This window comes from Mastomys coucha, unplaced genomic scaffold (assembly GCF_008632895.1).
Source record: "Mastomys coucha isolate ucsf_1 unplaced genomic scaffold, UCSF_Mcou_1 pScaffold9, whole genome shotgun sequence".
NCBI lineage: Eukaryota > Metazoa > Chordata > Mammalia > Rodentia > Muridae > Mastomys > Mastomys coucha.
The window spans coordinates 12,870,970-12,884,098 of record NW_022196915.1 but is presented as its reverse complement, the minus strand read 5'-3'; the positions used below and the strand labels follow the sequence as shown (position 1 = coordinate 12,884,098).

The 13,129-nt window shown below is 46.5% G+C and overlaps 1 protein-coding gene across 1 annotated transcript in view; it reads right to left on the bottom strand.

The window, feature by feature from the left end:
* LOC116085163 (GATA zinc finger domain-containing protein 13-like) overlaps positions 1 to 12,180 on the bottom strand; it is a 28,232-nt gene extending 16,052 nt beyond the window's left edge. The window contains exons 1-4 of the mRNA XM_031362608.1: positions 12,042 to 12,180; positions 10,625 to 10,779; positions 10,313 to 10,477; positions 6,789 to 6,877 (exon numbers count right to left, since the gene is read on the bottom strand). Coding sequence (XP_031218468.1) covers positions 6,789 to 6,877; positions 10,313 to 10,477; positions 10,625 to 10,779; positions 12,042 to 12,180 — 548 coding nt within the window. The remainder of the gene's footprint in view (positions 1 to 6,788; positions 6,878 to 10,312; positions 10,478 to 10,624; positions 10,780 to 12,041) is intronic.
* Between the last annotated feature and the right edge of the window lie 949 nt (positions 12,181 to 13,129).

The window sequence follows — 13,129 nt, the reverse complement described above, 5'->3', positions numbered from 1 at the left end:
GCACCAGACAGAACAGGAGGACAAGGTCAGGAGTGATGCCCCCAACACCCGCAGGGAACTATGTGACAAAGGCCATATGGAATACATTTCTGTTGAAACCAGGGTCCTCTTGGTAGTTTGGTCCCTGATGGCCTTGTGCAATATCTTGAGGAGCTCAATTTTGATCTTCATTGGGATTCCCATGATAATGTCCTGGGACACACTTGGAACCAGCCAGACCTGGGTCAGAGAGCTGGATTCACGGAGTGGAGGGAACACCACTGATTCAGGATTGCAGCCTTGGGAGCTGAGGCCCAGCTCTACCATGTGTCACCTAGATGAATTTCTTTCATCACTTTCCTCCCATGCATACTAGGTTGATGGCCAAGGAGCCATGTTTCTGGAAGGACAGTGTCCGTATCAGGCCAGCTGGTCACTGCAGGTAAATTCAGTTCAGTTCTCTCCCATGGGAGTCAAAAGCAGAGATAGATTCTGTCTTTGAGAAACTGCTCAGGCAGCAGGAACCCTGCATGTGACCATATGGAACTTAGCTTAGTGCTAGAAGAAAAGAAAACAGCAGGTCTGGACGTGCAGGGTCAGAGCTACCAATGTCCCTATGAGAACCCAAGAGGTAGGCTGCCATCCCTTAGAAGGGATGTGTGCACATCCCCTCCCCTGACTTCTGTTCACCTCTTAGAAGCTCTAAGTATTGGTTGTGCTAGAGTTTTGAGTGTCCAGGAAGCAAGCAAGAGACCACTATGTTCTAAGTAAGAGACACAGACAGCAATGGACCCAGAGAGGCAAAGACCAAACTAATTCCAGTGTTCAGTGAGAGCTCATGTTGGCCTAGTGTGCTTCAGGCCTCGATGCAGGGTACACTTCCAAGCAGAGTGGGGACAGAGGGAGTGCCAAGGCTGTAAAGGTGTCAGTGGTGGAGAAGCATGGGGAAGTGGGTGATGGAGAGCTTGAGGAAGGACTCAGTGTCCTGTGACAGAGGTGAGTGTTGGTCTCAGTCCTAGGCTGATGACTCTGCTGTGCCTTGTGTCAGGGCTTCGCTCATTCTAAGCCTCCTCACACTAGTTTCTGCTCACCTCTCTTTAACTTCACCTGGATGTAATCTGTAGTTTTGCTGTGGTAGTGGTAGAGGTTGTGTTGTTAAGAAAACAGTCAGCTGTCTTCTCAGAGCATCAACATGTTCTCTATCTTTGTCCCGCGTCAGGGGAAATGGTCAGAAGGGGAGAAAGCCACTCCTAGAAGTTGCAAGGGACAGCAGCAGACATCCTAACACCAGAACATACAAAACCAGCCAAGCAGGTCTATATGGTAAAGGAAGATGGTTATCAGTGCAGCCTCAGAGCCAATGAGACAGTGGGGCTGTGGACGAATAGAGCGTTTTCTTATATCGAGATTCTCTGCCACAAAGAATTAGAAATCTGTGTGTTTCTCCTTTACTGTGCTCAAGAAGAGAATACTAGGAATTGCTTAGTTACTTCCAGTCAAGGAAGCATCACGTCAAACCTGCACAAGACATGCAAGACAGGTTCTGTCAGCATCTTATGATGTGAGGGATGGAATCGTGCAGCATCACCCCTGCAAGAGGATCAATGCCAGTTGATGGCTGACAGGGGCAGGGACAGACATTTTCTTCAATGGTACAAACACTGGTAAGGCACCCATGATCTTGTAAATAACCCCTCCCTCGCCCTGTACCCCTAATGAGAGAGAGCCACTGGGTCACTAAAACAACATGAAAACAGAGGGACTTGGCTGTCACATGGGACTCACAAGAAGGTGGCACATGAGTGTGGCTTTCAGGAGTTTCCCAAGGCTAAGGTACGGGTTACAAGCCAAGGGCCAGAGGAAGCTGGCAGTCATCAGTCCGCACAATCCCTGCCCACCTCAGCTGATCCCTAGAAAAGTTGTGGTTCAACTGTAGTCTACCTCCACAAGTAGAAAACATTACCAAACCAGCCAAGGGCTGCACTGAGGACCCACAGAAGAGTGAACAGGGCTGCCCCAGGCTCCTCCCACAGGTCGTGAAGATAGACAAAGAGATCAAATATCCTAACACCCTGTGGTGATAAACAAATGAATGTAGATCCCAGTGAGTCTCAATAGTTTCTCGTGCATCTTCAGATGGCCACGTCTTGTCTCCCTTGCAGCCAACTCAGAAGGAGGTGACCTTTCAACAGGTGAACAACAAGAAGCGCAAGGTGATACCTGCTGCTCTGGCTACTGACATTTAAAATTCCTGGGTTTGTGCATTCTGGAAAAACTTCAATACATATAAAATGAATAAAACATTTTTTAAAAAATAAAGGTTTGTGTTTTTTTTTTTTCACATATTCAGTGGGTTAACACAAGGATCTCTCTTGCAAGCTTTCTTTTCTCTCCTTTCTTCTGTCCTCCCCCTCTTCTATTTCTTCCTCTCCTCTCTGTCTCTTTCCTCTTTGTCTTTTCTGTTGATCTTTTCTCTGCTCTCCCCTCTTTGACTCTCCTCTCTCCTCTCCTTTCCCTCTTCCTGCCTTTCTTTCTTCTCTCTCTTTTCTTCTATCTTGTCTGTCCCTCAACCAGCTCTCTTTCCTTTCTCCTCATCCTCCTTTTCTTTTCTTCCATCTCCTACTATTTTTGTTTGTTTGCTTATAGAGAAGATAGAGTCTTTTTATATAGTATATGCGGGTCAGCCTCAAGGTCTCCCTGCTTCAGTCTCCCAAGGACTGGGGATGAAAGTGTATGCCATACCCAGCTTCCAGCCACATTTTATATCTCACTATCCTAAATTTAATCTTACAAACATAAATAATTATATTAACACCTGGGAGATATTGGCCTCCCTAGTAGCAAAGTGCATGGTTAAATGCTGGGACTTGGAGATCTAGCCTGGGCTATAAAATGAAACTTGGTCAGCATGGAAGGAAAACATAGCGCATGATCACTCTAGAGACCCGTGGCCACACTGAGCTTCTTAGCAACCTGAAGGGAAATCAAATAATGAAAGTCTGAATTATTTAAGTTTTCTACAAAATATTGTTTCAATATGTTGGCATCATCTTATTTTTCTTTTTCTTTTGCCATATCTAACTCTAGAGAAACCAACTTTCTTGTTCAACAGTAAAATTTATCTTTTCAGGCTAGTTGGCCTTTTGCTTGTTTTTTTTCCTTCTTATCTCTTCTTTCTTTCTCTCTCTCTCTCTCTCTCTCTCTCTCTCTCTCTCTCTCTCTCTCTCTCTCTCTCTCTCTCTTCCTTCCTTTCTTTGGGGCAGGGTTCTACTATGTAGCCTTAATGGCCTCTAACTTGCTATGTAAATCAGGCTAGCCTTGGTTTACATAGAGATTTCATAGAGATGTACCTTCCTCTGCCTCCCCTGGTATAAAAGGCACATGCCACAATACCAGGCTAGACTATTGTTACTTGCAGTTACTTGAGAGACTTAGAGCACTTGAGCTATTAAAGATGTGAACCTGAGGTACACAGACAAGAGAGAGAGATTAGAACATTACTTCTCATCGTTTTATTGTCTGGGAACAAAGAGAAGCAGAGTAATCCATGCAAGCAGTGGAGGGAAAAAGACCATGCTCTCAGGAATGTTCTCTAGATTGAGGAAAACGTGGCCTTGGCCATTTCTTCCTGACCCTAGGACAATGTGTCTCAGCAGATTCAGCAAAAAGGGTGCATTGTCTCATGGGAATAGCCTCCAAGAACACAGCCGTTTTCTCTGCTCCCCTATGCTGTATGGGCTCCAGATCCAAAGACTCCTTGGTAATGGGAAAACCGTGACCAAACCTCAGAAACCATGGAACAGTTTGTAGTTATTCTCTGCCTGCCTCCTCACCATCCATCATTTAATGTCATGGGATTTACTGTTGCAAAAGTGTACTTTTCAGCCTCGTCAAATGCTTACATCTTCAGGTCCCTTCTGTTTTGAAGATGGTGTCTGCCTGAACCTACAAGTATTATCATCCTTGGGTCTGAGTGGAGGCAGAGACAGTTGTCAACTTGGAAGAGTTTGGGTAACAGCACACAGCATGTCAAGAGACCAGGTCCAGCTGTCTGTTGGCCGGGCCACCTCATCCTTATCACGGTAGCCTCTAAGATACGCTGTGGTCACCAGGCCACAGCAACTGTTTGATTTTCATCACAGGTCACTGCTAGACAATCAGAGGTAGCAGATTCAGCAAAAAGGGTGCATTGGTAGAGGCAATAAAAGGTAGAGGCAATAAAAATTGTTAGCCAGGTGTGATGGCAATTTTTGATTGTCAACTTGATTATAATATGTTTTTGGTTGGAGAAAGGATAGATGAATCATGTTAGGTGTAATTATGACCTGGTAATTTTTTTCATTTGGAAATTAATAACGGCATAGGAGATATGATTGTGTGTCAAGTTCACATGGGGTGAATTTGGGTCGGCTGTGATTGGTTGTTAACTTGAATACATCTGGAATTAAGTAAAACCCAGAAATGGAGGGCACACCTGGAAGGGAATGTGGTGCTGATTTAAAAGTGGGAAGTCCTACATCTAATCCCAGTCCTGAAGGTAGGAAGTCAGACCTTGAAGCCAGATCTTTCGAGCTGGGAAACCCTACCTTGAATGTGGGCCTCTTCTGTTGAAAGCCTGTATTAGGACTGGAAGGAGGAAGCATCTGCTCTTTGCCTGCCTGTTTGTTCTCACCTTGCTAACAAGTCCATTCCTTCACTGGCATTAGAGCCTGCTTCTTGAGGATTGCAGCATATACTGAAGGCCAGCTGAGACATCCAGCCTAGTGGAATGAGCACTCTCTAATTGGACTGTCCATTCACAGCCAGCCATTGCTGGACTAGCTGCACCACAGCCTGTAAGTCTTTCTAATAAATGCCTTTCCTATATACGGAGAGACTCATTTTGTAAGTTCTGTCCCACTAGAGAATGCTAGAGAAACCGGGCTACTACACCAGGCACGTAGAGAAGACCTTGTGGAGCAGTTTGGGTCTCATGACAGTCTCGGCTCAGCTTACATGTTCCCAGTGGCTGCCTTCCCTGCACTGTTTCCTCAGGTCATGCATTGATGATGGTGATGTTGGTTTTTATCATTTCTCTACAATTTACTAAAAGTCCAAATCTTTCCAATGGAACACACTGTAATATAACTTCACAAGAGCATCAGATGGAGACATTCCAGTTTATATGAGGAGTGGGAGACCCGGCGCTCTGCTCCTGTGGACAAAAACCTGGCAGCTCCATCCACATGAAGAACAGAGGACAATTTGTGGGAAGTTTGTTCTCTCTGTCAACCCCGTGAATCCCATTGAAGAAAATCGGGTTTGGAGGTCTGGCAGCAAGTACCATGACCTGCTGAGCCATCTGGCCAGCTGAATACACCAGCCACAGAACTGAAAGAACTATGTATCGATATTGATGTACCTTGTGTGCATATATGCCCTTTATTTATAAAGGGTAGATTTCGTATCTTTGGTTTCACAGCACCAGTCTCATCACACACTAACTCTGACTCACTGTCAGTTTCAGAAGCCAGATCCCATTCCAAGGGAGCCTCCCAAGAATAAATCAGTCACCTATCCCTACCCGTGGGATAGATGTTTCTTAGTTATTTTGTGGATTTCAAGGGGAACCAGCCTGAAATAGAATGAGTGGGAATAAAAGGAGAGGGAGGCCAAGCAAATCTTTTGTCAAAGCCCCATTTAATAATGGTGGAAAGCCAGTATATATGCGTACAGAAAGAGGAAATAAGGAGGGGTGAGGGGAACTCGGCTGGAACAGAGGAGGAGAGGGGAACATCTGGACGGGTGTTTGATAAGGGGCCCGAGACATATTGCAGCTTTATCTTGGGATGCTGTCTCTGAAGATGGCTCCAGGTGTCTTCTAGCAGGGCAAAGGTTAATACTTTCTCAGAGGAGAGAGTGCTTGATTTAACACCTTCCCAGGGAGGGAAAATGCCTGCTTGACATTCTCCCAGGGAGGAAGGTGCTTGGTTCCCAAGCCTCCTGACTCCAGGTGTCTCCACCAGAGCTGAGGTCAGCAGCGGGTCAAGCTGCTAGAGAGAACTCTGGCTTCCAGCAGTCATCTGAACAAAACACTTCCTCAATACACCCTGGGGTCTACTGTGGTAAAGAGCAGCATCAACCAGCACTCACTCTCTCTTCTTAGCCCTGTACAGGCAAGCTCTCAGCTCGGGCGTGTGGTCTCTGCCACAGGCTCCATCCATGCAAGCTTTTCTCAAGCTCCTTCCCAGCATTGCCTGGGTGGAGCATCTAAGGGGACTCCTTACCCCTGCTCCACACCAGCAGGCTCTTTTTCGTTCTGCATCTCAGCTGATGGGCCTAATCCGCATTGTCATCCTAGATGAGCCACACGACAGACCCGCTCCAACCCTGACAGGAAGTGATGCTGGAGAAGGATACTGAACACATGAATACTCTGCTTAGGTATCTGGTAGCCAAAGACAATTAGCATACACACCTCATGTCCCTGTCTCTGCAGATCTCAAGAAACCTCCCTCATTTGTTGCAGGGGCTCTAGTCCATCTACTGTAAAACAAATGGCCAGAAGGACAAAAGCTGAGTGCAAGGACTGGAGAGATGCTCATCCATTAAGAGGAGCTGTTGCTCTCCCTGAGGGCCCAAGGAGCAGCTAACAATCCTCTGTAACTTCACTTCCAGGTATAATCTATTGCCCTCTTCTGGACCATGTGGGAATTGCATGCATGTGGTGCATAGTTTTGTTATCACAAGGGAGCATCTCCATAGAGATGATGCCATCTACACGCAAGGCGCCATTCCTCTGTGTAGTGCTATGATCCCCGTCTGGGAACTCACTGTGTAGACCAAGCCACCTGGCACTTGCAGACATCCATCTCTGCCTGGGAGTTCTGATGTTACAGGACTGTGACACTGCACTTGACTTCAGATGGCCGTAAGGGAGAAGAGTGGGTGCCTTAGTCAGGGTTTCTATTCCTGCACAAACATCATGACCATGAAGCAAGTTGGGGAGGAAAGGGTTTATTCAGCTTACACTTACACATTGCTGTTCATCACCAAAGGAAGTCAGGACTGGAACTCAAGTAGGTCAGGAAGCAGGAGCTGAGGCAGAGGCCATGGAGAGATGTTCCTTACTGGCTTGCTTCTCCTGGCTTGCTCAGCCTGCTCTCTTATAAAACCCAAGACTACCAGCCCAGGGATGGCACCACCCAAAAGGGACCCTCCCCCCATCACTAATTGAGAAAATGCCCCACAGCTGGATCTCATGGAGGCACTTCCCCAACTGAAGCTCCCTTCTCTGTGATAACTCCAGCTTATGTCAAGTTGACACAAAACCAGCCAGGAAAGTGGGAAATTGCTTTTTCATTCATAAAATAGTAAGTTTATTCAATGGGGGCTTAAAAACAGCAGCCATTATTATATACAGTCTTACCGAAACAGCAAATCAATGACAAGACCCTTGCTTCTCTAGTCCCTGACAAGGAATTGGCAATTGTGTGACCACCATAGAAGAAAGGGGCTTCCTGTGCCAATGTCCTCCTGGATATGGAGGGCTGATCTGTGACACTGCCACTAATTCCTGCAGAGGGAACGCCTGCCAGCAGTGGAGCACCTGCCATAGACCCTGAGCACCCGTCTGTATCAGCCCTGCTGGATATGCTGGAAGGTTCTGTGAGACAGATGACAATGAGTGTGACAGATGACAATGAGTGTGCTTCCAGCTCCTGCCACAATGTGGCTGTGTACCAGGATGGAATCAACAGCTTCTCCTGCTTCTGTGTGCCTGGATACCAAGGCAGGTGTTGTGACTTGGAAGTGGCTGAATGTGTTTCTGATCCCTGCATGAATGAGGCTGTATGCCTCAGTGAGATCGGAAGACATATGTGTGTCTGTTCTCAAGAGTATTCTTGTGTGAACTGTTAGAAATTGATGAATGTGGATCCCAGCTGAGTCTATATAGTGACATGAATCAGGATGCTCTTGGGCTTGCTTCTGTGACTGGCACCTGGATTCCATGGAGACCACTGTGATGGTGATGTGCCAGCCAGCCATGTCTCCATGCAGGTCTATGTGTGGATGGTGGAAATATCAACCACTGTGTCTGTACAGGAAGTGGTTTCACAGGGACACAGGGTGAGACTTCAATGCCTCATTGTTGATCAAAGCCCTGTCACAATGATGCAACATGTGAAGACACTGTTGACAACTATATTTGTCACTGCTGGCCTGGATACACAAGTGTCTTGTGTGAGACAGACATCAATGAATGCAGTAGCAAACCCTGCCAATTGGGGTTGGGGAGTCCTCACAGAATCAATAGGATGCAGGCCTGCCTTCCTTCCTCCCTCAACTACTAGGAACCTCAGGCTATGTTTGTATCTGTCAGCCTAGATTAAAAAAAAAAAAAAAAAAAAAAAAAAAAAAAAAAAAAACGAACTGGGCTGGAGAGATGACTCAACAGTTAAGAGCACTGACTGCTCTTCCAAAGGTCCTGAGTTCAAATCCCAGCAACTCCATGGTGGCTCACAACCATCTGTAATGAGATCTTGACTCCCTCTTCTGGTGTATCTGTAACTTAGATATAATAATCTTTGGATTGGAGTGAGTGGGGCTGGCTGGAGCAAGCGGGGCCCAGAGCAAGCAGAGCTGAATTCAATTCCCAGCAACCAAATGATGGCTAACAACCATCTGTACAGATACAGTATACTCATAAACATAAAAATAAATAAATCTTTTTTAAAAAAAGTCCTCCTATAGGCTCCATCCAGCAGCTGACTAAAACAGATGCAGAAAGCCACAGCCAAATATTAGACCAAGCTCCAGAAGCCATGTGAAGGAGTTGTGGGAAGGATTGGGGAACCTGGAAGGGAGTGGGACTCTACAAGACCAACAGGTCCAGCCTCACCCCCCACATATGTAGCAGGTATGTAGCTTGGTCTTCATGTGGGTCTCCCAATAACTGGAGCAGGGGCTTACCCTGACTCTGTCACCTGCCTATAGATCCTGCTCCCCTAACTGGTCTACATTGTCTGCCCTCAGTGGGAGAGGATATGTCAGGTCATGTGGTGGTATGATCTGTCAGGGTGGGTGGATACCTAGGCAGGAGTTCCTCCTTCTCAGAAGTGAAGGGAAGTGGTGGGAGAAGACCCTGTGTGTGAGGGGGGGTACTGGGAGGAGGGGTCTCTGTGATAGGGATATAAAATGAATAACTAAATTAATGGGAAAAAAGAGAAAAGTGGGAAATCACCTTTTTATTCATGAAAATAGTCATTTCACTTGACAAGGGGCTACGGTGTATAACTGTAGAACAGAAGCAATAACAGTAATTAAAACCTTGAGACATAACAAATGAAAACCCCACAGTAATTAAAACCTTGAGACATAACAAATGAAAACTCCAAAGAAAACAATATCCAAGCTAGAAAATTGATTTTAAAAAACTGATAAAGAATAGTTTGATTGGGCTGGCGAGATGGCTCAGCGGGTAAGAGCACTGATTGCTCTTCCCAAGGTCCTGAGTTCGGATCCCAGCGACCACATGGTGGCTCACAACCATTCATAATGAGATCTGACACCCTCTTCTGGTGCATCTGAAGACAGCTACAGTGTATTACGCCAGAGCGAGTGAGGCCTGGAGCTCACAGCCATCTGTACAACTACAGTGTACTCATACACATAAAAATAAATAAATAAATAAATAAATAAATAAATAAATAAATCTTAAAAAAAAAAAGAATAGTTTGATTGTAGCAAGGCCTACACTGGCCTTGGGTACAGACTATAATAGCTCATCAAGTCAAGGTTGGCCACGCCTCTAGGGGCTTTGAAGATCAAGTCCTCCCAAGGCCAAGGATGAGGCAGTTTTAGGCCTTTGTTCAAAGTCTTTCTAATTCACTTTACTCCCCTCTACTAAAACATCCCTGACAGTCCATCAGGACAAGTGCTGATTTATACTCTCCTGCCTCAGCAATGCTCTGAAGCCATCCCTGGTGCAAAAGGGGAATCTCAGTCTTAGTCTCTGTGAGGAATGATCTTCCAGTGCTACCTGGGCCACAGCATTTCCTCTGCTCAAACCTTTTCATCCAAAGGAGACAAATGTCTGAAAGTTCATCTGCTTGATATGGAACATCTGCCTGCCCAAGGACATCGAAGACGGCTCAGACATTCTCTATAGACCTTTTCTCAGTCCAGGCTGTGAAACAGTAAAATCCAGTCTTTATTATTATTATTGTTGTTGTTCTTGTTGTTGATGGCCAAGTGGCTGCCATGGTCATCCTCACTGCAGTGCACTCTCTTCAGCAACTCTTGTGTGTGGCACAGAGTCAGCTTCAGCACTGACTGAGAGAGGACCCTATGCTCTGGGTGTGGTTGATATCTGACTCACTGTTGAGTTCTCAGCTACAAGGAGGTGGCTTTTTTGAGAAGGCCTTGATCGCAGACTGAAGACTGCCAAGAATTCAAGTTGTCTGTGTTTTCCTTCATCCTCCTCAGAGGTGCTATAAGACAAGGAAAGGCAATCAGACTCAGAAACATCCTGGCTGAGCCACTGGCTACACAAAATCAGTGCCCATTCTCACAAAGGAAAACAACGTCAAGGACGAAAACCTACCCCATGGATGCCATGGTTGCTAAGGATGGGGCTCTATGGTGCCAGACTTACTTGGTAAACACATTTGCTGAGGCAGCTCTGGCTGCAGGAGGCTCTGGTCCTGGTCTGTGGCCTGTCTGAGTTCATACTGAACTTTTCACACCTAGAGGAGGAAGGTAGCTGGGACACAGGCCTGGTGGGGACCTGCCATGTCAGCTGTCCAGCCTCCACCAGCTCTACTCAAGTGGACAATGCACCATGACCTTTCAGAGGTCATTGTGGGCATCCCCAGGGGAGAAGGGTCAGGCAGCAACTAGGCCTGGATTTTTTTCCTCAGCCTTTACAACTCCTAGAATTTGAACTGAGATGTACCCATCATGCTGGACTATAAAAAAAAAATGCATTTCTAAAGTGGTAAAGAAACTTTATTTTTGAAAAATAGCAGCATAGGCATCCTGAGTCACAGTTCAGGGGAGATAGGCACGGCCGTGATTAGATGCCAGGTGAATGTGGACAACCCGGGAACCTCTATGCAGGCCTCTAGGCAAGACTAGAGGTGAAGGACTGCGGTGAAGGTCTGGTTATTCCTACAGCTCAGATTCCTGCAGATGATCAACTCATCCACCCTTCAGTCTGCTCATAGCAAGAGAACTTTCTCACAGGAAACCAAGGGTTTCAGGGAGAAGAAAGTTAACTTTCCTTGGAAGGGAGAAAACAGTGGGCATGGGACGTGGACAGCTCAGTCAATGAACTGCTTACCCTGGAAACCTAATGCAAAGACTGGCCTTTGAGCCAAGCCTGCTTCGCAAGCTCTCCAGACTGTACAGTGTTGGCTTGTTTCCCAGCACAGGAACACTGGACAACCTGGAGACAATGGCGGACCAGCCCCCTGCTCTGGCTTACTCTTCCTGGTAGCTCCAAGATGAGCAGCTTCCTCCAAATGGAGCTCCCTTTACCACAGGCTGCCATTCTTTGGCCCAAACCAATGAGCTTGGGAAACTAGAAAATGCAAATACTCTTGCTTTCTAATCTACTCTCCTGTAAGCTTGCCTCCTGTGCCCTCCCTGAATGCTAGAATGCATGAGGATGGTTGGACTGTATCTTTCAGATGTTGAAGTAAATGTGAACCTGATCTGGAAATAGATCTTGTAGAGTCGAGAAGTTGAGTCCACAATGTAGTTTGTTGACCCTCCCTGTGACCTGTCAGGCTAAGACTCTGCCTAACAAAGGACATTTAAAGAGACCCTGTTGACTAACTGAGCCGACTTAGTCATCAAGGCTTTTGAGCTCAACAGTAGTGCAAACGAACATATTTTTATTTCTTAAGTACCTGGTGAGCATAGGAGCCTTCCAGTTTCAGTCTGACTCAGAGCTGATCCTCTGCCACAGGGCTCCATACCCAAATAGCACCAGGAAAGAGCTCACCTCCCAGGAGTGTGGACAGGCCTGTGAGCACAGGTAAAACCACCACTGCTGCTTAGAGGGACCCGCCCAGAACCCTCTCGACACAGGAACTGAAGAGCAGCCTGGGACAGAAGTCTTCCAGTTTCCATGTGCACCCAGAGCTGATCCTGTGTCACAGCGCTACAGACACAAATACCACCAGGAGAGAGCTGATCTCCCAGGAGAGCCGACATACCTGCAAACACAGGTAAGACCACCACTTCTGTTCAAATTCCTAGCCCAAGAGGGACATTCCAAGAGCCATCAGGACACAGGAATTAAGGAACAGCTGGGGATAGGATCCTTCTGGTTTGTCTGCACCCCAGAGCTGACCCGGTACCACAGCTCTTCATACCCAAATTCCTCCAGGGCAGAACTGACCTCCCAGGAGGGACAAGCCTCCAAGTCAGAGACAGCAAGAACAGCTAACACCAGAGATAACCAGATGGAGAAAGGCAAGAGCAAGAACATAAATGACAGAAACCAAGGCTACTTGGCATCATCAGAACCCAGTTCTCCCACTACAGCAAGACCTGGATACACCCAACACACCAGAAAAGCAAGACTCTGATTTAAAATCACATCTCATGATGATGATAGAGGACTTTAAGAAGGACATAAATAACTTCCTTAAAGAAATACAAGAAAACACAGGTAAACAGGTAAAAGCCCTTAAAGAGGAAATACAAAAATCATTTGGAATTACAAGAAAACACAACCAAACAGCTGAAGGAATTAAACAAAACTGATTTGTTGGAACGGCAGTCGCGTCTGGAAGTACCACACTAGGCCTAAACAGTTGCACGTGTAAGAGGTTTAATTGAGAGGGAGTAGGGGTAGTGGCAAGGAAAGAGAGGGGAGAGAGAGAGAGCAAGATGGAGGAAAGTACCCATATATATATGGGTTGTGCCGTAGCCGTCACAGATAAAGGTGGGACGTGAGCCCAATGGATTCTGGGAATATGGTGGCTGTTGCCCTGGCAACAGGTCTGTGGACCTGCCCATGTATCACCACAGGCTCTGGGTGCTAACATACCTCCCTTTTTGATATTATAAAGAGAAGGAAAGAAAAAGGGAAGGGGAAGTTGATGATGAAAAGGGAATGAGGGCGTTGTGCCTCTTAGGCTACTTCCTGCTGTCTAGG